This window comes from Rhinatrema bivittatum, chromosome 10 (assembly GCF_901001135.1).
Source record: "Rhinatrema bivittatum chromosome 10, aRhiBiv1.1, whole genome shotgun sequence".
NCBI lineage: Eukaryota > Metazoa > Chordata > Amphibia > Gymnophiona > Rhinatrematidae > Rhinatrema > Rhinatrema bivittatum.
Window position 1 is genome coordinate 103133218 of NC_042624.1, and position 25484 is coordinate 103158701.

A 25484-nucleotide genomic window follows, 5' to 3' on the forward strand; every position below is an offset into this window, starting at 1 on the left:
ATTTATTATGCTTTTATGTTGTATCATTTTAAATTATTTGTGATTTTATGTCTGCTTTTATGTAATTTGAATTATTATGAGTGTACTAATTGTAACCCACCAAGTACATTGGATTGAGCAGCCTATAAATCGTAAATAAACAAATAAATAAAAATTAGTTCTCTACTATCATGGAAACATAGAAACACAGAAATGTGACATTAGAAAAGACCGACCATAAGGCCTATCTAGTCTGCCAACTACACCAACTAATTCAGTTTTATAATCCCTACCACTCCAAGTATCCTCTGTGCTTATCCCATGCCCTCTTGAAATCAGCTCCTGTCCTGGTCTCTACCAACTCCACAGGGAGGCTGCTCCATGCATCCACCACCCTCTCTGGAAAGAAATATTTCCTTAGATTATTGAATCTAGGGGTAGATGAGCATTAAGATCCCATACTTAATCCAGAACCTAGCCCCCATTGTCTTGCTTCCAAGCTTCGTAATCATCTAAACAGTTAATCTTGGTACCAAGACTAACTAGACTATTGCCCAATTATCCAGCCTTCTAGGTCCCTGGACCTTGCTGGGTGGTACCAGGCCACGAGCAAATGGCAGGCATTGACCTAGTTGGTTTCTGGGGAGTTGTAGTCTGCTGGTACCAACCTGGCTACCCCATGGCCTACAGTATCATTTGGTCATGCTCTTTTATTCGCCCTTTTAGTCCTTATCTTTCCCCCTGCCTCTTCCCTAGGGCGAGCGAAGTGTGGGTTGTTTACAGTACAGCAAGTTCCCAACCCTGTTCCTACCACTATCATAGGATATCAGACTAGGACCATTAGGCCCACTCAGTCCACTCTACCTCATTCCCAGAAAAACACCATAAACTGCAGCCAATCCTTGGCCTATCCTTCACCTTCTCGCCAATAGAGATTCTCTGCTTATTTTATGGTTTCATAATTTCTTTTTTTTTTTTTTTTATTTATCATTTTCAACATTATATCCAATAGAGATATTTCGCCAGCACCAGATGCATTTAAATCTCAAACACCCAAAGCATAAACATTTTCAATAACATTCTCATCTGTACTTCTAAGAAATCCGTGGGGGAAAAAAAGAAATTAAGCGGTACTTTTACATTTTACAAAATTTTCCAAATAATATGATCACCAAGTGAACAGCAGGTAACATAACGTAACTGCACTAATCACATTACAGAATTGCCTGGAGCCAAGGGTTCCAAAAACCTTTGAAGCTGTAATGGATCAAAGAATATATATTTTGAATTTTGATGTCTAATTATACACTTGCTAGGATATCTAAGGTTGAAACTAGCTCCTCTGGATAACACTTCAGGTCACATTGATAGGAATTTTTTCCATCTTTCTTGAGTCGGTCTTGAGATATCCGGGTATATCCATACTTTACTACCATGAAACAACTCTAATCGATTACGTAAGAATCTTTTCATAATAAGTTCTCTATCTGGAACAAGTATGCATGAAACAAAAAGCGTCATTCTTTTGAAAATTTCAGTTTCATTAGACATCTCTAGTATCTGCGTCAGATTCAAGTCATCTTTCAAATCCTGATCTTCTTCCTTTTTTCTCTCTCTAGATGGGAGGTAGTACATTTTTGACAATACTGGTAAGCCTTCTTCAGGAATCTTTAGTATCTTTAACAGGTATGTCTTAAACATATCGTATGGAGAGATCTCTCTCAAAAAGGGAAAGTTTAGAATTCTTAGATTCAAGAATTTAGTTTGGTTTTCCAAATTTTCTAATCTCTTTAAGTTCAAATCTCCAACCCTCAGAATCTCAGTCTGTATTTTTTCCATTTTTTCAATTCTTGTATCAATTTGTTGAATCTTGTTTTCTTGCAGACTGATCTTTTTCTCTATAACTAGAAATTTCTGATTTGACTCAGCTGTTACTCTCGTCAAATTCAATATTGCAGTTTCCAAACTTTTTATAGCATTTATTTAATAATTTTTATATACCGATTTTTCATGCAAGCATATCAAATCTGTTTACAGTAGTTAGCAATTCATTATTTTAAATTATTTGCATTTCCAAAAAAAGAAAGAAGTAAATACATTATTTCATAATATAATTAACATAGCACACTAAATAGTATGCTAAATAATCAAAATTTAAACACTTAGGTCCTTATTTTCCAAAGCTATCGTAGGCTTGTGCTAACAGTGCAAGCCTGCGATAGCTAGTGAAAGTAGGGCACGCCTGCGCTACCTACATCGGGGTGGAGTCAGCCCAGGAAGAGGAGGAGTCGGGGCGTCACCGGGGCCGACTCTGTGACGACGGCGCAGACAGTGAAAAGGTAAGGGCCTTTTTGCTGCCTATTTCGCGCCCAATAATTACACCTTCTATGGTGGCGCTATTGGGCGCGAAACCGGCAGCGATCGCACCGCGGAGGTGTGATCGCTGCCGGTTAGTGCAGGACCGCCCCCCCCGTTTCAGCCCCCTGCCCCTCATTACCGCATTTTTCTAATGTATCGCAGGCCTGCGATACTTTAGAAAATGAGGCCCTTAGAGAGGTAGTATAGTTAGGGTAGAGATAGTATAATAAAAACAAAAATATACATTACCTTGGTATAAAATCAGAAGTGTAAGATAATTATGCTAACAGCTCTTGGTAGGCTTCTTTAAAAAGCCAAGTTTTAATGTCCTTTTTAAATAATTCGATGTCAGCTTCTAGTCGTAATTCCTGCGGGATGGAGTTCCATAGAAGGGGTCCAGCAATAGAGATAGATCTTTCTCTTACATTATTTAGGTGGGCAATTTTGGGGGAAAGAATTGGTAGCATCCCTGTTCTGGTTGATCTAGTGGTTCTTGAGGGGGTGTGGAAGTGAAGTGAAGAGGTTAGCCATTCAATCTTTTCATTGTAGAGGGTTTTGTGTATTAGTGATAAGATTTTATGCTGGGCCCTGTATTTGACCGGCAGCCAATGAAGTTCTTTTAATATTGGGGAGATATGTTCAGATCTTCTAGTACCTGTCAAGGGTCTAGCTGCAGAGTTCTGCAGAAGTTGCAATAGTCTTGTTATATTTGCGGGAAGGCCTAAGAATAGTGAGTTACAGTAATCTAATCTTGATAAGACAAGTGCCTGTAAGACAGTTCTAAAGTTTTTAGGGAATAGGAGGGGTTCTAATCTTTTGAGCATGTTTAATTTGAAGTAACCATCGCTTATGATTTTTTAAACGCAGGATTTCATGGAGAATTCGCAATCTATAAGAATCCCTAGGTATCCATATTAATGACCTTTGGTTTTTCCATAGGAGTCATAATGTCTAATAGGGTTTCTTTCCCCCTGGATGCCACTCCTGGTGTGCTCCCCCCTCACAATCTCCTCGATAGTTTCCAGTTCCCCTCCTCCCAGCATCTAGGTGAGTCTCTCTTCCATATACCAGCATTTTGTTTAAAAGAAAGTCTAGTCATTTTTTTTGTTCTTCGGGGACTCACCTCTATCACTGCTGTATCCAGGGGAATAGGAGATGGGGGTGTGGGGGATTGATGGTGCACCGGGGCTCAGGGTGATCTAGTCAGCCAACAATGCTGCGGCCCGCTCTGCTTCAGCAGTTGTAGCGGCTGGTTCCTCCGGTCTCGTTCCTGCTGCGGCGGCAAAAAATGTCTCAATCCTCGTTTGATGATTTTCAAGCACCGGCGAAGAAGCTGCCTCTCTCAACTTGGCTTTTCTTTTGGAATGTGGCATTTTTTGCAAGTAAGAATAACTTTTTTAAGAAATGGGGACAGAGCATTTTTGCCTGCCTGTTCACACAGCGGCCATCTTGCTTTTTTCCCCTGGTTTCATAATTTCTGTTATTGTTTTTGTTTCTACCAGCTTCACTTAAGAGTCCACTCCATTTTTCCACCACTCTTTCCGTTAAACATTATTTCTGATGTTGCGTCCAAGTCTACCATCCTGGAGCTTCAAACTGTGATTTCTTTGCCCTCTGTATTCTTCTTGTTTAGACTATAAGCTCTATTGAGCAGGATGGTCTCATGTGTCTTTGTACTTTGCTACATATGTGTAGTAATGCTATAGAAGTGGTAGTCTTTGCTCTGAAAAAGGTTTGCTTCCTTTTGTTTCGTTTTTTCTTTTTTGGCTATTTTGCTGGGTGTGTGCGTGCTTTGGGGGGGGGGGGGGGAGGGTAGGAAAGAAAAGCTCCTTTTCAGCAACTCAAAGAGAAACAAAATTAGGGCTCTGAGCTTGTTTTATAGCATGATTGCAGGGTTGCCTGGCAGCCAGTTTAAAAGCAGATTGGTCAGCAAGAACTTTATGATGTCTAATTCCTTTTATAAGAATGTGATAGACACATGGAAGCTAGCTTTTATTACGTAGAATTACCCAAGTGCCAGAGACCGAATTTTCCCAGATATCTGGAACTGATATACTATTCCTCTTAAACAAGATGTCTGCATGAAGAAGATTCTCACTGTTGTTCTTTGGTGGTTTTCCCTTGAAATGCGAGACCAGCTTCTGTATGGCTGAAATGCCTGTGCTGATTTATTTCTGAAGGCCCTTGGGGAAGTCTAATGGGCTGAGCAGTGACTTTAGGCTTGTCTTACAGTAGAAAAGCTTTCTTCTCTTTAGTTAGCTCTTCAACAATCCTTTCAAGCCGAGGGCCAAACGGCAGTTCTCCTTCAGAAGGAATACTTAATAAATGTGCTTCAGATGAAACATCAGCACAGCAACTCTTACATCAGAGGGCTCTTCTACTTCTTAGATCAGAAACCACTGCTTTTGCTGAAATGGAAATGTCATCAAAGAATTAGAAATACATTTAGTTGATAAACTTAGCAGAGATATCAAGCTAAGAAAAATTAATGCGTTTTTGTAGTTTGAGTCAATGTTCTCATCTATCTGTTGGATTCTGCCATGCCTGGTCCTGGAAAGATTAGCAGAGCATTTGTAACAGGTCTTTGGAACATATTGTTTCTGGTCTGCATGATTCCATCCCTCTTTAAACCCAATCTTGGCTGTCTGATGATGAGCTCAAGTCATGGTCTTGGAATCTGGAGACTTATCAGATGGTTGCTAAACAACCAGGCAGCCACATGGCAGCAGCCACTTGGAAAGCTTAAAGGACAGACATGAGCGTGTAACTAAGTTACTGCAGCTCAATGAGAAACTCGTGCTAGAATTTTCAAAGAGCCTATTTATTTATTTACAAGCATTTATAAGCCACTCATAATGAGAATCTCCTGAACGGGGTACAATTTAACATTAAACACTGAATTACAATCAATAAAACACATATCTGAACAAACAATACAAGATCCTTTTAACTGTTTTTCAAATTGTAGTCTCCCATAGTATGCACTTCAAGTGGTATTGCATTTGGCGGTCCATGGACCTACCCCACGGACTGCCGCGCTTACGTCTAGCCCTGAGCCTGGGGGGGGGGGGGGGAGAATGCAAACACTGGGGAAGGCCAGGCCCCTGAGAGGATCCGTGGCACGTGGCCACACTCGTGCTGCGTCTGCTCCCTGCAATGTCTGTCGTCTTGCACTCGACAATCTTTCAGATTTAAAGGGACCATGGCAGGGAAGCCTCTGTGGCACCTACAAATGGCGTCATCGATGCTGCCCTATAAAAGGGCAGTTCCCCGGCTTCAGGATGCCTCGGCAATAGAGCCACTACTTTGGTAGAGCAAGTCGACTCAGTGTGCTCCTGGTCTTCATTCCTGCAGTCCTGGTCTTTGTCCTGTGGTCAGTCTTCAGTTCTTCTTCAGTTCCTTGTCCTGTTGTCAGTCTTCAGTTCTTCTGCGTCAGCTCTGCCCGCCTGTGCTGTTCCTCATATCCCTGCATGCCTATCCGTCCCATCTTCCCTCAGATGAATTTCTGGTTCTGACTTTGGCCTGCTTGATTCTTAACTTGCTTGAACTCCACCTACCACAGTCTACTGCCTGACTCACGAACGCTGACTGCCTCGACCACTGCCTGCCTCAGACTACCCCTGAACCCAACCTGCCTTGGACCCTGGCTGTAACCCAACCATCTCTCCAGACATCCAGCTCATCAGCAGAGGCCCCTGCTTAAGCCCTGCCAGCCCCAGCACCAGAAGGCTCAACCTAAGGGGAACAAAGGCTGGTATAGGTAAAGTTCCAGTTGGGCCTCTACCAGCTCCACCAGCCGACGGTGAGGACCTGCAGAACTCCTCCCTGCAGGTTGCACCAACTCCACCTCGGCCCAAGGGTCCACACCTGTATCAAGTGATAGTTCATTCCATACTATAGAGAACGCTCTCCTTCTTGCAGTTTAAAGATGGTAGTCTCTGAATGAAGGAACAGTAAGAAAATACTTACCTAAGGATCGTAGGGAACACCCTGGCTCATAACCTACTAATTTGTCTTTAATAAAGAAAGACAAACCATGTACAAACTTATGTATTATAGTTAATAGCTTAATCTTTACGCACTACTCCACAGGCAGCCAACGAAGCAAATCAGTCAGTAGCAGTCTGATTACTGACGGAGCCAAAAGTTTCTGAATTGTCATGGAGTCATGAAGTAGTCACACCAGCTCAGAAAAAATGATCACAGATTAGGGAGAAGAAACATTTACCTATTTAACCCTTTGGGGATCTGATGCACGTTTAACTCAAGACAGTGAAAGAAATGTCAGGATTTTTGGCAAATTTTGAATTAACCGGTAATCAGTTTCATCACAATCATGACTTAAGGATTAAATTCACAAGTTCCCATCACAGTAGAATTACCTCCATCTGCTGGCTGTTCTGAGGTTCATCTCTGTCTGCAGTGTCTCTTCAGAGGAGACAGAATGAACCCATTTCCAGGAATTTGCATGTTCTGCTACCCGAGGACACGTTTCATTCTTCAGCCATAAATAAAACAAATGTCTCATAAAAGCACTCTTTAGTGACAGGTCATTACTGTAGGACTGAGCTACTGGTGCTATGCCCCTCCGTTCCCATCCCCACTAACAGATTTGTGAACAGCATTTTATCTGAACAAAGGCATCTGGGAAAAGAAAACAAAGCTCAGATGGCCTTAGAGACTGCATAAGGTGGATGATTCTGAAGAGCGGAGGACTATCAGCTGAACAATAACTCAAGGACCAGCAAACACAAGAACCAACAATAAAGTAACCTTGCAGCAGGGAAGATCCATCCATTTAAAAAGCTTCTCTAGATAAGCATCACAGAAACAAAAACATTTCATTAGATAATGAAGTTTGGAGGTTGCTTATTCATTAATATCTGGTGGATCAGTGATGAACATTCGACACTGACAGCGTCTCTTTGAAAGGTAGAAGATTGTGAAGTCCCATTCATTGACAGTTTTGTAAAACAATGCCAGTCACCAGCTAACACTATTTTATAGTTATGTATAGGTACCGTACATTCAAAGAAACTGAAGCAACTTATGTTAGGTGGGATACAACATGAGAAGTTAAATGCTCAAGGAGGAGGAGAAGGAAAATATGATCGACTAACTTGTAACCAGAGAGGAAGACATCACAAAGCTGACATGGTATCTAAGAATCAGTCATTTGAAGATCAACACATAGGATTGCCAACTGGCTCCAGATTTTCAGGGCAGGTTGATCCAGCCTGGTTTTACTCCCCCATATGCAGGTACTTATAGTCTTGCTTTTCTTAGGGAATTCAATAAGGAAATCAGAATAAGTCCCATTGCATGCAATGGGATAAAACTAGGACTGGATCAACCTGTCCTAAAAATCTGGAGCCAGTTGGCAAACCTATCTACATGCAAAGTCCTCATGTGGTGAGGAAGTCTTCACAAGTACTGCTTTTGAATCTGATAGCTTGGTTTGTAAATGCCAATAATTAAGCATTTATTGGTATTCAGTGATTTCTCAGCGGTGACTTGTTTATGGTTCTGACTTTTCTGGTATTGGGACATAGTACACCAGTGGTAAAAGATACCTGCTCGTGGAACATTACCACCCCAAGAGCAACCGTGTCACCTTGGTGTTCCTGTGCCTCAGTGCCAAGTTCACCATTAGCAATTCTATTTCTGCATCTATCCTAAAACCCCAGTCTCAGGAACTGATTAACGGATGCTGTAACTCTCAAATTTTCTTTTCTTTTCTTATGAAAACTTAAGTAGAGTCTGTGAGGAGCTTGTCTTGACCCAGTGCAAGCTCACTGACCAATGGATGAAACTCTAAAGCGAGACATTGTGCTATTGTTGTCATCAGGAGCTTAAAGAGACAATGTGAAGTTAATGCTGAATGAGCTACTGGTCTCTCATTCCATGGTGGAATACAACCCATTGTGTACACAGGTAAAAGTGTGACCAAATGTATTAAAGTTTATAGATATAGCAAGACACAAAGTAGGTTGCTACACTGCAGTTTGCAAAGACAAATAAATATACATATACTGGACACATGTTAAGAAAAGGGTTGAATTAGCATAAGTTTCAAATTTCTGAACAGTAGCATCAATCAAAGTCATACATTATTATTTTAGTTCTTTAAAAAAAAAAAAACCCAAGAAATGACGCAGATATTTTAAAAGATATGCTATCCACTTTGAGACCAAAATGCCTAATTACTATATAGAAATCGACAAAAAGGGGAACAAACGCACAGTTTTTATAAAGTAAAGGCAGCCATTTTACAATAATTTAACTTAGCTTAAAGGCAAGGTGTTAGCAAGCTTCACGGTGTATAAAGGAAGGAGATTACCTGGACATCTCGATCATTCACCTTACCTAAATTAATTTTTTGAAACATTTTTGGATGCAAATAAAAAGTCTGGCAATCAGCAACAGTCACTATAAATTCTTTATAAGGAAGCCCAACATGGCCGATGTTTCGCAAATGAATGCTTCATCGGGGCAAAATAAACAATTTGAGAACATGAAACTGTTGCCATTCAAAGCATACGACATAGCGTCTCAAGAAGATCAGAAGTTTCTAAAGATCAGAAATGTCTATTTTATTTCTCAAATTGTTTATTTTACCCCGATGAAGCATTCATTTGCGAAACATCGGCCATGTTGGACTTCCTTAAAAATAATTTATAGTGACTGTTGCTGATTGCCAGACTTTTTATTTGCATCCAAAAATCTTTCTATGCTAGATTATTGTAAAACGGCTGCCTTTATTTTATAAAGACTGTGCGTCTGGTTCCTCTCTTTTTTGATTTATTGAATACCTTTGGAATAACTATTGACTCTTGTTTTGTTGGATGGTAATTACCATATATGCCATGAAATCCAAATGATTTTTACAGTATTATGCATTTCCTCTTGCACTTTCTAGTCTGTGTATATTAAAACCAAAAATGATAGGCTGAGAAAACAAACAAATGAACATTTTAGGTTGCTATCTGAAAGACTCATGTAAACAGATAAACCCAACAAAACATGTTTGCAAATACATAATCCATGAGAATGCTTAGGTAAGGCTACTCAGGGAACAAACTCATCTATAGTGCATCCATCATAAGATAAAGTACTGTAGGTTTAATAAATTGAGATGGCTAAATTTATTGCAGAGCTGCAGTTTTTGGTGGATTCATTTTTTAAATGTTTTCCAGCACTGAATACTTGATGACCATTCTTTGGCACGAAGAAAAATAAAATATGCATGGGAGGTCGACAAACACTATTACTTATAGCAGTCCTATAATAAGGGTGGCATTAATTCATTTAAAGTGAAACCCCTGATTGCAAAAAGCCTGTGAATTAAAATTGTATTTGGTGCTTTGGGAAATAAGGAATGAGGCAGTCAATGACTGATAACAGAACATGACCATTATAAATGTGTCTATCCTTGTAAAACTCTGCACGTATTCACTAAGCCTTGAGGTACCCAGAAGCATGACTGTAACTGATGGATGATGTATTGGGCCATGACACAGAATAGGCGTGATATGCATTTGGCAGGACTCTTGCCTGTTCTTACTCCCCAGACCTTAAGAGTCTTATTCCAGCAAGCCAAAGTAAAATTAATGAGTGCCTTTAACCATTTTCTATCATACTTTCAAAGACCTACGAGTAGCACAGTGCTTGCAATTTAAAAAGAACAGGCCATTTTGCTAAATTTTGAAATGTGCTACCCAAGTTCCCAATGCATCAGAAATGCTTATAATAGAACTTGGAATGGTTATCGCTCTACATAAGGCAATACAAAGTGCACCTGGAAGCAGGTATCCATGTCTGAAAAGGAGATCAGAAATACCATTTAATAATTTGAAAACCGAGTCAATGAAAAAAGCTCCTCATGCAGTCAAAAATGAAAAGAAATTGACAGAGCAAAGGTTGAGAGCTGCCTCAAACATAGTCAAGCTCTGATTTCTAGAACTCCCAGCATGGGAAGCTTTCCCTACCATGCAAGTCCTGTGAAAGTGCTCATCCCTGGAGAAAACGTTTCTCTGCATTATACAATTATACAGCACTTTGTTTACAGCTACATCTGCTTCAAAAGGCAAAGCAGAATCTTTGAGGCCTTCCCGTGAAATGTACTTTTCGGTAAGGTTAGAGCTAGAGCATGAAGCAACAGAAAACCTGTAGAAATTCACATGTCAGTCAGCTTTGAATTCATATTCAAAGTAATTACAGTGTTGCAGATTTAATTCTAATGAGGGACTAATGCATCGTCTCAAACAAGGATTTGGCATGGGAATATAAAAGGCTACAATAAATGAGTTGGATCTTTATATTCCATCCTAACTTTTCACATACGTTATGAGGAACACATGTTCAATGCAAAAAAAACCCCAAAAAACTGTTAAATAAATAAATAAGTAACATATTTGGAACTGATCAACAATGTAAGGCAAATGTACCTGCAAAGCATAAGAGATAAAGGAGAAAGCGAATTCTCAGGAGGCAGACACTGGAACAGGACCTCTGCTGGGCTGAATGAAGACAGTACCTAGTACCTGATCCAGTAGATACTGATGACCTGAGGAACTCTCAGAAGGCAAGAGCAAAGCCACTTCTGAATTAACAATAATGATTAAAAGCTGAAGCAAACAATGAGAACCCAGTCATTATTTTGATTTCTCGAGGCTGCCTTCTGTAAAAATCTGCAGTTTATATCTAGTTAGCATCCAGTTTTATCATTCATGATGGTAAAAATGCTGGGGGGGTTTCCATTTATTTTAACACATAGTGGAAGAAAGAATAAAACTGTTAAACTCTTGGACAACTATAGCACAGGTGACCAAAAGTACCCTGAGGGTAGACAGCAGTATCACTCTTCATATCAGAAAAATAAACCCTATGAAACAAAAAGAAAAAAACTTTTTTTTATTTTTTATTTTCATTTGTCAGAAACGTTGGCAACTTGTTATGGATGTTACAATCCTGGCTGACGTCTCAGTGGGTCCTATCAGGGAACTCAGGTTACTTAATAAAAGACGACAAAGGGAACTGCAGCTAACTGCTTGTTTTAAGTTACTTGGCGCTCAAACTTGCAGGAATGACCAAGATGTCATCCATTTGAAAAATTTATGAACATCTAATTCCCTAATACCTCGAAACACGGCACATTAGGACTTTTTGGGGATAATAACAACAAAAAAGAGGTAAGTCATTTTGAATACATTTTGGGGGTAATTTTCAAAAGGAGTTATGCGCATAAATGTAACTACTATTGTAGTAATTTTCAAACGCTATTTACTCACGTAAAGTGCATTTATGTGAGTAAATCCTATGGACAATTCAATGGCAAATATTGTAGCAATTTTCAAAAACCCACTTACTCAAGTAAAGTGCATTTACTCGAATAAAGCCCAGTTTTACTCAAGTAAATGCTTTTAAAAATCAGGCCCTTTATTTGCAGAAACAATAAAATTACAAAAATAGATGGACAAGTGGGAGCAACGATTATATAAAAAGCAATGAAGGTATTTATACCGGGAGTTCTTGTTATGAGGTCCCATAATAACTGACTTTATGCCTCATTTTGTTACGTTTCTTTTGTCCACTAAAGGATGCATAAGTGTTATGTTATACTTAAGGCATGGCTTGGCAAGTCTTAACAGGATCATTTATTAGCATCTATTGACAAAGCAGGAAACTTCGGCCACACTCCTCCTTTCCACGGCCATTATTTCTGCTATCTCCGAAAAACAGAAACTAAGGTGAGCTCCAGAGACAGACTGCTGTAGAGTAATGGCTGTTTTTATTTGTACCATCAAATCAAATAAGAAAAAACAGGGATATCATGCTATTCAAGAAAAACTCAGAATCTCAACATGCTCGCTAATCAAGCAACTTAGCGTAAGAGCAGTCTTAACGTAATCATCCACCTACTAAAGAATATTTTTTACTTTTTCAATATGTGCAGTCAAAATAAGCAAAAACCAAATTGCCAACGAAAGATAAACATATCCAGGACAGAGCAATGTCACCAACAGCTGGTAAACTCTTCAATGTGTGCCGCCTGGTATTTTGTACTTCTTCATTACGAGATTTATAGTCTGCCATCTTCACCAGGACCTGCTCATTTGTAAAGGACTGCATGCCCAACCCTTCAGATTTCTTTGCCCATCTGCAGCAGGTCCTCTCTCACTTCCACTTTAGCAGAATGTTTTGATTAGCTGGAGCTCCCCATTAGTCCAATTTTTATTGCGATTTTATAAGTCAGCTTCTTTAGAACTGGCTTTTCAGTTTTCGTGGCTCTGCAAAGTTCAGTAAGCCAGTTATCTGACTGGCTGGTGGATTACGTTTTGGAATAATAAGGGTTCTTCTGACCAACACCACCTGCTTGGACTCTTGAAAGTCCAGATTCCATGCTCAGTGTAGTAGGGGAATCACACTGGTCTCTTTGCTGGGGAGGCCAATCGCTGTGAATACTGTTAGATTTGACAGCTGCCTTCAATAATGCTGACCAAGTAATTTCTGTCCAATAGATCTCACTCATTTCCTGTTAGGGAAAGGTCTCATTCCCGAGTTGCTTGGAGTGTGCGGTTCCACAGGGGGCAATTTCGGCCCACTTATTATTTAAATATCTACCGCTGCTCCTCTTCTTGATCATGTTCAATCTTTTGGGTTCACGTTTCATTGCTATGCGGATCATTTGCAAATTTATTGCTCATTTGATGCTAATTTAGAGAAGCCCAGCTCAATCATTAACAAGTAATTGGCAGCCATTTCTGGCTGGATGAGAACAGGCTTACTCAATGCCTATGAAAGAAAGATTGTGTGGGTCAGCAGCCCACTCAGATTTTTTTTTTTTTTTTAGATTCAGCTCACACCTTTTCATTGGTAATTTAGGATGGGTTACATTCAGGTACAGTAGGTATTTCCCTGTCCCCAGAGGTCTTATAATCTAAGTCTGTACCTAAGGCAATGGAGGACGAAGTGACTTGCCCAAGATCAAAAACAGCACCAGTGGGAGAAGCAGGATTTGAATGCTGACTTTCCTGGCTCTCAGCCTGCTCCTCTAATCACTACGCTTCTTGTCCATACTAATTTTTAATACTGAATCATCATCAAATATCATAGCTTCCACTATAGCTTGACCCAATTTCTTGCTAAGAAAGCTGGTTATTTTATGCCAAAAATTTGTTTGACAGCGTGACCAGAATGCATGTCCTAAAATACCCCTTCCATTTCAGTATTTCACACATTTGTCCGAATCCACCAGTTTGGCTTTATAAGCCCTGTCTTGAAAGACAAATGCCCTATGCAGAAATAAATATTTCGCTTTCTTAAAAACATATTCCCTGTAATGGGGTGGCCCTTTCAATTGATTACTGCAATTCTTTTTTCTGAAGGTCTCCCATTAAAAACCAGATTTCTGGTTGTGCTTTTGGAAAGCCTAATACTCCAGTTTTCGCCAACCTTCATTGGCTTCCAAATGTTTTCAGAGCTCAGTTTAAGATCACCTGTTTTACTTTTAAAAGGTTGCATGAAATAGAACCACTGTATTTGTTTGAAGAACTTAGAAAATAAATTCCTAATCACAAGCTAAGGTCCAAGAATAATTTTCTTACTCACAGTTCTGTCAATTAAGATTTAAAGATTAGGGAGAACCCATTCCAAGTCCTTCTCCTATGAGGCATCAGTGATGTGGAATTCCCTTCCAAGGGAACTTCGTTTAGAGCGAAGCCATTAACATTTAGGCAATTCAAGAAGGCCTTTGCCTCTTAACATTTTTATTTTACAGTATTATTTTATTTCAGAATAGGGTTAGTTTTGTGTTGTGTGTTATTTGTATTGCTTTTAAAATATGCTGTTAAATTACGTGATTAATTACGTTTATATTATTTGCTTAGATGTATCCGATATTACTTGGAGTCTTTGGAGAGGTGATTAATCAAATTCCAATAAATACATTAAGTACTTTGGTCAGCTAGGTTGCTTCTGCTCTTTCAAATGTGCCTGCTTTTCTCGCCAATGGCACTCACTGCTTGCTCTGCCCTCAGCTATACCCCACTGGCTCATGCTTTCTTGCTCACCTGAATCATCAACAAGATTTCAGGGAGCAGTTTCAAGCTAAGACAAGCAAAGCAGTTCAAGCAATGAAGGAGAGAGAAATGCCTACTGTATCTGAGCTGCCAGTGAAAAGGCTTAAGCCAAATCTAAAAAAATACAGTACAATGAATAAAATAAATAAGAATCAGGGCGCTAAATAAACAATTTTAGTTTGGAAGCATGGAAAAGGGCACACAACGAGCTGCGAACAGAAGGGAACAGAGAAAAACCGGTAAAAGGGGGACAAAGTGCTCAGCAAAATTTACTGAAGGAACATATTCTGCAGTAAGGAATGCAGCGATGCTAAACAATTTCTGTGTGTGTGTGTAGACCACGGCAATTTCACAAAACAGATACACACAGTGAACGGTTCCCTTTATATGGGGCAGACTATAAAACATCAGGCGAACATGTGACTCCAGGGGGCAATAATGCCCAACTGCCGCCACGTACTATTATCTCAGTCACAATTTTATACTTTGGGGGTGGAACTGGCAACAGTTTTCCATTTCAACCTCCCACAATAGATTGAGAACCTCGTTAAATAACGATCCGATAACATTTCAGGCTGACCTAGGATGCCAGTGCCATACAGATCAGTTTTCACTCATGACCAGATTCATAAGAAAGTTGTAAAGCAGCTTAACACCCTCATTAATGTTCATAATTAGCAAAAAAAAAACCCAAAAAATCCCAAATACTGTAGTAATGAAGAAATGTATACGCTTAACGAATCCATTTTAGAAGAAAAATAAAAATGAGTAGCACAGCGCCGAGCGAGTGCTGAAGGGTGCAAGCCCTGACAACTCCTGAATATGTTCCTTTGCAGACGACATGCAGCATGCATAACTAAATCCTGCAGCCTTCAAAATAAAATTCTCTCTGTATGGCCTCTCAGGAACTGCTTCTAGTACAAGGCACCTCTCTATGAAGTTGAATTTCAAAGCTGAGACATGTTGTTTTTTTTACAGAAAGCATTTTGTGTATTAGCTGGCATGTAAGTGCCTGCTGGAGAGTTTTCTCCTACAGGGTTATCTTATTTCTGATCTGGGTGCTAAAAGATGGGGTTTTTTTTTACCATGTGCTTAGGGAATTTAGGCTTGCAGCATTCCCCCTCCCGCCACGCAGGAGCCTTCTTCTGGATGCTCCTGGAAATACTTTCCTCCCCCCCCCCCCCCACAGCCTTGTTAAGCCACCGTTTCAATTATAATCCACTGCAGTAGCAATTTAAAAGGACTGCCCACTGATTTTTATGCGATCTACACCGATCAAAAACCCGAAAGTCTTATAAAAAGGAAGAAAATCTGAATTCCTCACAGTGCGCCTGAGCAGAATATTAATATCGCTTTATCCAGACAAAAGACTGAAAAAACCTTGGTTTACGCAGAAGCAAGTTCACAGAAGTTCTGCATCTGCAAACATCTGCACAAATTCAGCCAAGACTGCCAAATCCTGCCTTCAGCTGCAGCATTTCTTCTTCAATGCATTCAAACCCATCTACAGCAGAGGTTAAATAGACAAAGTAAAAGATTTCTACCACCAGATTTCAAATGCCTGGCTTTCCCCACCACCTAGCAAAAGCCAGCAAACAATATTCGAAAATGAAATGGCATTCATTGCAAAACTATTTTTCCTTTGCCAGCAAGCATTTGACATAGAATGGGTTGGATTTTGATCCTGAAACATTTTAATTCAGTAAAACAATTTACTTGCTGAAATCACAGCAAAGTGAACAACAATGAGTGGTATCAGCCTACATCGCTGTCACATTTCTGGAAAAATAATTAGAATGGCTTCAAGTCTGTATTCCGAAATCATCTACTTTTAACAGATCTGCTCTGGCTCCTATGCTGGCTTTATATAATTTCTTGTATAATAAAATAACTGATCTACAGTATACTGAAACTTCTGTAAAATCTCATGGAATATTTTCATGCAACATACTCTCATCTTTCTGTAAACACACAGATTCCAGATGGATAAAAACTGCTCAGCTTACCATTTCAAGCAATTTACAAGCTCCGAATGCAATGCAAAGGTAACTAAAAGCCAGAACTGGATACAGGTTTCTGAAATCTTACCTGGGAAGCCCCCTTGCACCATTGCTGTACCAATGTGCACCTCAGGAGAGCTGCATTCCTGACAAGCACGCAACGCTGTAGGCAGCTCAGATCAACATCATACACAGACTCTGTGCTCGTCTTTCTTCTGACGACCTTGGGCCTGTTTTCCCAAGATTTTTTTTTTCTCTCCTTTCAGGGAAACCTGTCAGCCTGTTTCTGCCACGAGACGCAATCAATTGCATACATTTTCGGTTAACCCTCAAGCTTGCAGCTGCATCTGTCGGCAGATGAAAGCTGCCCATAAAAAGTATGCAGAGAAAAGCAAATCACTGGTTTCCAACATCTGACCCACTGATGCTCTACAGCTGCCTTTGGTTGTACTGGCTTACCCTGCCAGCCTTAGACTGACATCTCTATCCGGAGACAGGAGTTGATTTAAACACGGCATCTATTTCAGGATGTCACAGCTAGCTGCCGTTAATACTCTGCTCAATGACCCACTCCGATAGCTGAGAAACAAATGGAGCTAATGGCGTTAATTATATCTACGCATCCTTCCACTGCAAGTGACAAGGGATAGCAATTGCTAGTGAAATAATTTTGCTAACCTAAATGTTTGGAAAAAGCTTGTAGCATTTTCATACCAAACCCCAAACAGCAGATCATCCTTCTCCAACAGAAATTAGTAGGCTACCAACACAGAGTAGAGGGACCACGTACATAAGTAAAAAAAAAAAAGGCAAAAGAAATTGGTTTTATTGGAAGATATACTTGCAGCACTAAAATATTCTGAAAATAGAAATTCTGTCATCTGACGCATCCAGGTTGTTACCAGAGTTCCTTTTGACAATTCTAATTTCATCTCTGGTCAGAATGCCCAAACTATTTTTCAATTTTAAATGCTGTATTTATGGCAAAGAAGGGCAGAAATAATTTTTCAGTTCACGCCTCGCTCTCTCTCTCTCTTTTACCATCCCCCCTAATCATTCTTCATAAAACATATAACCCAAAGCCATCTGTTTAGTACATGATATATCTGAGCATGGTTAAAAACATGCGAAAAACAACTGTTCCTAATTAAAATGTTGCAAATTATTTCCTGACAGTGCCATTTAAGCAGGAGGAATTTTAACCCAATTTATAAGCATACAAATGTGTAAGGCAGTTTCCATTCCTTGATGATTTTAAAACATGCAAGGTTCCACTTCAACAGAAAAGCAAAGCCTTATGGGCCCTTTTAAAAAGAGGCAGGCTAATTAATACTCTTAGATATTTTTGTTAACTACACACCTGAAAGAGGCTGGGAAAAGAAGATCAGCAGTGTAGTGTCACACTAAATACGGATTAACAGAGGCAGCTAAAACGTGAACTTCAGATCTCCGCTTTTCCATAATCCACGCCTTTCTATGTTATCTAAAGAAAACACAGAGCCGAACACGCATCTTAGTTCCTCTACTAAAAAGGATATCCTTTTGAAACGGGAGGGAAAAAACAATGCTACTTTTTATTTTAAATGCTCATTTTTTTATTGGGATCCAGAGTCTTTAAAATCCTCGGTTGGTTGCAGTGACATCTATTGGTGAGTTAGTGATCAACTGCAAACAATACATATAATGATAATATATATATATATGCACAGACACAGGCACCACCGAAGCAGTCGGCTCTAAAATTGTTAAGGTTAATTTAGTAACTTGGATGCTTCTTAAAACAGGAGCGCTAGCTGGATCATTCAAAATCTGAGCCTGTCTGCTTCTTGGCTCTAGTGCTGCTGCTTTAGGTTTTACTTCTATGCCTATTTGCCTTTTTGCATCCTAGCATCTTTCTCGTTCATATTTTCAGATCACCTTCCCTCACGTCACTCTACACGAGCCCGCGCCGTCTGAATACTTTCCATGGATCACTGCGCCGCCCCCTCAGGCTCGCCTGGTAAGGATCAGCACAGCTGCATCGCTTTTTTTTCCCACCTAGGCTCATGATGGGTAAAAGTGATGAAGTGGAAGGGTGCTTTCAAAAAATATATGTTTTATTTACATCTTTCCACAGACACGGAGTGCACGCAGGCAGATAAAATGAGCCACAACTTCAACACGTTCAAAACCGTGGATGGTTCTGACGACAGTAATGACATGGAATAAAAATAACAGCATCGCAGGTAAACATTATGGGCCTGATTTTAAAAAGCATTTACACGCTTAAAATTGGGTTTTACACGTTTAAATGCACTTTACCCATGTAAGTGGGCTTCTGAAAGTTGCTACAATACACGCAGTTGAATTATCCATGGGATATTCACGTGAAAGTGCACTTTACACCTATAATGTCTTTTAAAATTGCTACGACAGTGCGATATGGGGAAGACTGAAGAACCTCCTAAGCAGATGAGGCTCCCATCCCAGAAATAAGCACACACCTTCTCAGGAATTAAATTCAGAATAAAGAGAGGTACGGTTAATGATCAGGGCACAAGAGTACAGCCGCCTTACAAGATAGCATTTCTTTTTTCTAAATGTATTTAGCTATTTTCACCCTGCTGAACCCTGGTTATAAAACTGTATTTTAAGGCCCTGAAGGTGAGATTTGGTCCCGGATAGAGAAGGGAAGGCAGCTGCCACTGTGGTGCCAGTTCATGCCAGCTGGGAAAGGGAATCCCTCTTAGGTCATGGGGGGCAAAGAGGTGCTGCTAGTGTCACCAAGAACTGCAGTCTGCGTGCAGAGTGTAAAAAAAAAAAAAAAAAGAGAGAGGAAGGGTTAAACGAACCGAGGCGATAAATAGAATATTTTAAACTGTGAAACAGCAGCGCTGCCAAACTTATCTCCAAACAAGAAACAATCCATCACGCTGCTAACGATGTGACAGACTGCTTAAAGACGGGAAAGCCAATGCAGAAAATCTAACTAATATCATTAACTACTCAACATTTTGTTCCAGCATGATCGTAGCTCAGCTTCATAATCTTTCAGGAATCAATCAAGTAAAACACTTCATTTTTTCCCTTTTAGATAGAAGCTAATATCCCTGAAATCTTGATGTCAAAGACCAGCAGAATGAATTTTACATTCGATATAGTTTGCTCCTAGATATCGATTTCAGCGCATTCAGCGTCCAGCAGAGTTGTGCCGTATCCTTCTTTCTGGATACTACGGCCCGCAAAGTTGTATAGATCATGGGACTGTGAGCCAGAGCATGCCCAGTCTCTCACAGAAGCCCCTTCCTTCCTTCCGCCTGTAGGAAATCTATGGGTGAAGAAGGCAGGACTGTCTGCAGGAACTGAGGGTCATGCTGGCTCACAGTAGTTGATCTCAATATGGCAATGTTAGCAGTAATACGTCAGCGAGGCAGCAATGAATTTCGATTTAGCCAGCTCTAGGTGTGCTTAGTGCCTCTGAGCCAATCTCTTAAACCTCTACATCAAGGGGGACTCCGATCCCTTCTCTCCCATCCCCTGTGAACATCAGGGTCCTGGTAGTGCTATTAGCAGAGGTCAGCGAGCATGGGGACGGAGTCAGTCAGCGTGCACAGGCCCCGTAGTGACCCTGAGCTGGATACAGAGCGCCTGTGAACTCACGTTGACTCCGTCGACATGCTCACTGCCTTTTGTTGACAGCGCCACAAGAGCTAGGGTCCCTGCTATCCACAGGGATAGGATCTGAGGTCCGGCAAGGAAAGAGGGAGAGGAAAGGGATTGGAGGGGGTGGAAAGGGAAGTACATGGGTAAGTTTTGGAAACAGAATCAGGTGGGGGAAAGCTGTAAACTGGATCAGAAATCCCGGCAGGGGTGCGATGGGCGGAATGCAAAAAAAACTTTATCACGCCCTAATCACAGGCCTTGGGGAGCTGTGTGCAACTCCAGGCCCGCAAAGAGGAGCATCGTGCACAGCAACTCTGGCTGCCATTCAGCTGACAATGGAGACATGCGGAAGGGTGGAAACGGCTGCAGTTGCAATTTAAAGATATCATTCACGTTTTGCAAGCTTGTGAATAATTGATTGAATTTTTTAAATTTTAATTTCAAAAGTACAAGAATTGTGGTTGCCTTGAAAACTGTAAAAAGACCTGCAACCTAAAGGATGAATCACTGAAAGAAATGTTGCCTGCTCTTCCAGTTCTAGCCTTCCAGCAACCACCTAACCTGAAACAAAAACTTGTAAGGTGTAAGCACCAACCTGAAACCCAAATACCAAAAAAAATAATAGCATAAAAACCCTGCAAGACACCGCGACTCTACAGCTCCCCCACATGGGAAAGACTTTGAAAAGAAAAGGCTCACAATTCACGCTTCCTTACCAATGCAGTAAATACGATCCGGTGCAAAAAAAAACCAAAAAACCTTTCACAGCGCAGCATCCTTCTTCACAAGACAAAAATTAAGAGCAAGAACCAAACTTCACAGACAACGTACATTAATACACAGAGAGAAACAGAACGAGAGCTGAGCAGGTGAACACTCCTCAAAGGCCTCACAATCAGGTAACTTAAAGGGAATACACAGGAAGGGAAAAAAAACATTCGAAATTAGGATGATCAAACGCTTTGAAACAAAACACAAAAGGACTCCGGCTTTCTCACCCATGATCAGATATGGACCCTATTTACTGTACAATTTTACTGTCTCGCCACCTCTGGCATTCTCCCCCCCCCCCCACTTCCAATTACTCAGCAGTAACGGCACATGCAGGCGGCCTACGACGTGGATGACTTTGTACTATTTAAGCCCAGTGTAACCGGGCTGTTTCTTCACTGACCCGATGGAGAGGGTAACTCTCGAAAGCTAGCCACAGGCGGGTTAAGTTAATCTAATAAAAAAAAAAAGGACCTACAACTTGCTTGACGACTCTTAATTCTACATTTCAAAGTACAACATGAAAATCAATCATCAAAGATCCGACAGCAATGGGGCTCAGTAGCTCTCCTTCTACACTGTTTCCTGTAACAATATGCACAAGGTGCTACTAAGTACTACTCACCAGATGTCTGGAAATAATCTTCTTCAATCTTCTTCTCCATCTCTGCCTCTGACGCACGTTTGAGGCCCACAGGTTCTTTATAAGGAGGGGGCAACTTCATTGGTGGTGGCGCGCCGCCTACAAGGGAGCTCATTCTCTGAGGAAATATGAGAGGATTTACCTTACATCACTATTAAACTGTTAACATTTTCACAAACACTGAGGAAAAAAATAAACTCACTCAACGACCCTGCAAACACACAAGCATTCTCTTTGGGATTTCTATGACCCTGGACAAGTCATTTTAAGGGTAAGAGTCTGACAGCATCATTTTGAGAATGCAGGAAATTAAAATAAAAAAAAAAAGATAAAACAGATTCAAATGCTTCACGCAAGTACAAAAATTTTAAACATTGATTTCACTGCTACAATAAATTAGCATATGACTCACTATAGCCTATAAGCTCAGCATGAAAAATATCTTTTGCCAATGAATTATACTGGACCGCAATATATGCACAAAAGTCATCGCCATAAATGCCAAAAATCAATGCAAACATATGACCTTCTATAAGCAAGCAACAAAGGCTTTGCATAATTAGCCATACACGTTGGCTACAGTGCAGAAGCATATTCCAACCAGTCATCCCATGGCATAACATTTTATCTCAGTAAATTTAAGCATTCTTATTTATTTATTTAACATTTTTATATACCGAAATTCATGTAGCAAATGTTACATATCAATTCGGTTTACATTATAACATTAAAACAAGCACATAGTGGAACCAGACCCAGAAAAGGACGCCAATAAAAAAATCTCTATTACCTGACATAAATGTAGACACTGAGCAAAACTGGAGCCATCCATGTTTCAGTTCAAGAAAACCGTCCAGCCGCAGGTGGGAAACAACAACAGGAGATTGTGCCTTCCTACATTTAGCCCTGCATCCCAGAATAACCGGATCATTGTTTACATTTATTACCTGACTGCCACAAATTATGTTCAATTAGGTTTTATGTAATAAAACCACTAATAGCATGCACTTTAGGAAGTGAGCCATGGCTGTGCCATTATAGCAAGTAGGGCTGTAATGTTTTCCAGCTCTGAAAGAAAACATTCAGGATCAAATATAAGACAAACATTAGCGATCTGAAATGAGGCTGTCTAGAGAGAGCATAAGAACATATGCCATGCTGGGTTATTCTAAGGTCCATCGAGCCCAGCATCCTGTCTGCAACAGTGGCCAGTCTGGGTCACAAGCACCCGGCAGATCCCAAAAAGTAGATCCATTTCTTGCTACCTCATGCCCAGAAAGACTTGAACTGCTGGATGTTTGTGCAGAACAGATAATTCCCACATGGAATAGTTCAAAGCAGCAGCCATCCTGACGGCTCAGCAGTCTTCCTTCGAGCTGCCACGTGGGAGATCTGGTTTCAGTTCCCAAGCCTGGCTTTTGCTCCTCAGGCCGACCGGAGCTGGCGATTCTGCCAAGGTGGCGTTCACGGCACTCGAGGGAACCCCAGCCATAGCACAACACTACTGTCTAGTGCTACGCGCAAAGCCATGGTCTATGACTCCTGGCCAAGGACTGTGGCTACAATGGTTGAACTAGAGGGGGATAAGACTAAAAATGGAGGCTCATGGTGCTGTATCCCCCAACAGAGGGTGGTACTAACTGAGGAGGAAGATTCTGGGCCACAAATAAATAAATAAAAGCAGCTCCAAAGAAGGACAAGTCGAATTTAAAATAACAGAGGAGAATATAAGTTTGCTGCAATTCAGACAAAACTAACTAGGCTTTATGTATCAATTCAGTCAACTGCATGAAGGAGTGCTATTTTTTTTTCTAAAGGCTTGCTATGCACACAATACATGGATAAACGATGGCTTGGATCAGGTGCAAACCACACAATATCCCTGGCTGATGGCAACAATACTCATTTATTTGGCCACCAGTTTTGGGATTTCTGTCACTCTGGCTGTAGCAACAGAAAAAGTACAGTAAGAGGTATTGCACACAACACTGCCATTGCATTCTCTGCTCCACCACCCAGAAAGACAAGAGGAAAACAGAAATGCCTCGTTATCAGACATCAATGGCCTGATGTACTCTGCATTTTCCCCACAGACACAAAACAAAAGCTTTTAGCACATCGGGCTCTACACGCATCACTGGATATAATACTATTGTAATGCAAACTCATTTTGCACAATTCAACAACTACTGAGGGACCACTAAATAACCTAAAGAAATTAGAAACAGGATATGGAAAATTTAAAAACAAGGTGTCACCACAAAGTACGGAGTAACTCATCTTCCCATCAGCAGCTAGGTTAGAAGCTGAACACTTCAATCCAACAGCCTGAACGAGAGCAAGAGAGGAGGGCAAAACTGCTGCTGGAAAGCACCTTTCCTATGTTAAAGGAAGAAAATTCATCTGGGTTCAGGGCCGAGCTACCTATTTGCTCACCTTGAGGGAATGACTACTGTCCAGCCCCCTTCCAGCGGCAGCGATGGCCAGCTGCGGCATTTTCAGAGCCAGTGCCCAACTGCAGACCCCACAATGGTCCCCGCCTCCCCTATAGATTTCCTTACTGAACAGGAAGCCCTTGCCTAAGGAAAGGGGAAAGGTCACTGAAGGACCTATGAGAGGTATCTGGCTCACAGAGGCCCATGCTCTAACTGATGCCGCTGCCCTTTAAAGGCAGGAAGAGAAAGGATGGGGTGGGTTGGGTTGATGGTGGTCTACTTGGGGAAAGAAGACGAGAGAAGAGTCTGAGAGTCAGGGCTTGCAATCCCTGAAAAAACTCTACCCACGAAAAGGTAGAAGCATCCAATCCAGAAGGTACTTGAGGTGAACTCACTGAACTACCATTCCTTGCTGAGGAACCATTTAGAGGAGTTCCAAAATCAGGCTGAGCCCAGGCCTCTATCCGGCTTAGTAAAATCAGAGGAAGAAAATTCTCCCTGAGCCTCCAAACAGCGCTGGCACAAGTTAGTGGGCACTCCTGGCTGAGATGCTCGAATATGACAGGCAGCACAAAGAGAAAGGCGCTTAGGTTTCTTAGGCATAGGCACCATTATGGCCGACAGTATGCTTGAGCGGTGGCTGGAGGCATGCGTCTAGCTTTTTTTTTTTTTTTATGTCCAAAAATACTAGGCGTCCAACCTTGGCGTCCAAAAATTAGGCGTCCCAATGCCTAGGCATCCAAAACTTAGGCATCCCAAAAATAAGTGCCGTAAAAAAAATTAAGAGCACAATAAAACTTGTGCGCACAGGTAAGCATGTGGCCACTTAAGGCGCTGCTTAACTCAGATGCACATAATACAAGGCCCAAAATAGGGTCTAAAAAGAGGACGCACAGCTAGACGCATACATCGAACCAACAATACTGTAGAAGGCAGCCTAAGTAAGTGCGCCAATGCCATTGCGGCCTACCATGCTGTATGCAGTGAAGCAGCCTCAGAGTGGGGCCTAGCCTACAGAGCCTGCTCAACTCGCCAGGCTGCCTACGTCCCTCAACTTCCCACGGAGCAGGACGAACGTCAGAACAGCGCGTCAAGCACGGCGACCAGGAAAAAGGAGGGAGCCCTACTCTACAAAAGTTTCCTTTTACATCTCTGTAAATATATATATATATATATATATATATATATATATATATATATATATATATATATACACACATACTTTTTTTTTTTTTTATTATTTACCTGAGCACACTCTTTCCTGGCTCAGTACAAAGACTGTCTCCAGATGCGGGGGAGAGGGTATATGTCGTCACCATTGCGCTCGGCTTCCTGCACCTGCTGCCTTTCAGCCACAAGCAGCTAAGTCCACGCCAGCTGAAAAACTAGCTACCAGACCAAGGCACTCATCTGAGGGACCATGGAAATCATGTCAGGAATTCTCAACTGGGGGAGGGACCTTTTGGTATCACTGCAGGAGAGCGAGGCAAATGTAATATCCTTAATTCTTCTTTTTTCAAAATGAAGCAATCCCCAATAGGGAGATGCACGTCCACCATCTGCTGGAGACGGAGAA

General features: G+C 41.0%; 1 protein-coding gene across 4 annotated transcripts in view; it reads right to left on the reverse strand.

Moving 5' to 3' along the window:
* The window catches only part of PATJ (PATJ crumbs cell polarity complex component), a 288430-nt gene that overhangs the window by 129132 nt on the left and 133814 nt on the right, over positions 1-25484 (reverse strand). For all 4 annotated transcript variants that reach the window (XM_029618990.1, XM_029618989.1, XM_029618987.1 and 1 more), the window contains one exon: positions 21456-21591. In XM_029618990.1, the coding sequence (XP_029474850.1) occupies positions 21456-21591 (136 nt within the window). The remainder of the gene's footprint in view (positions 1-21455; positions 21592-25484) is intronic.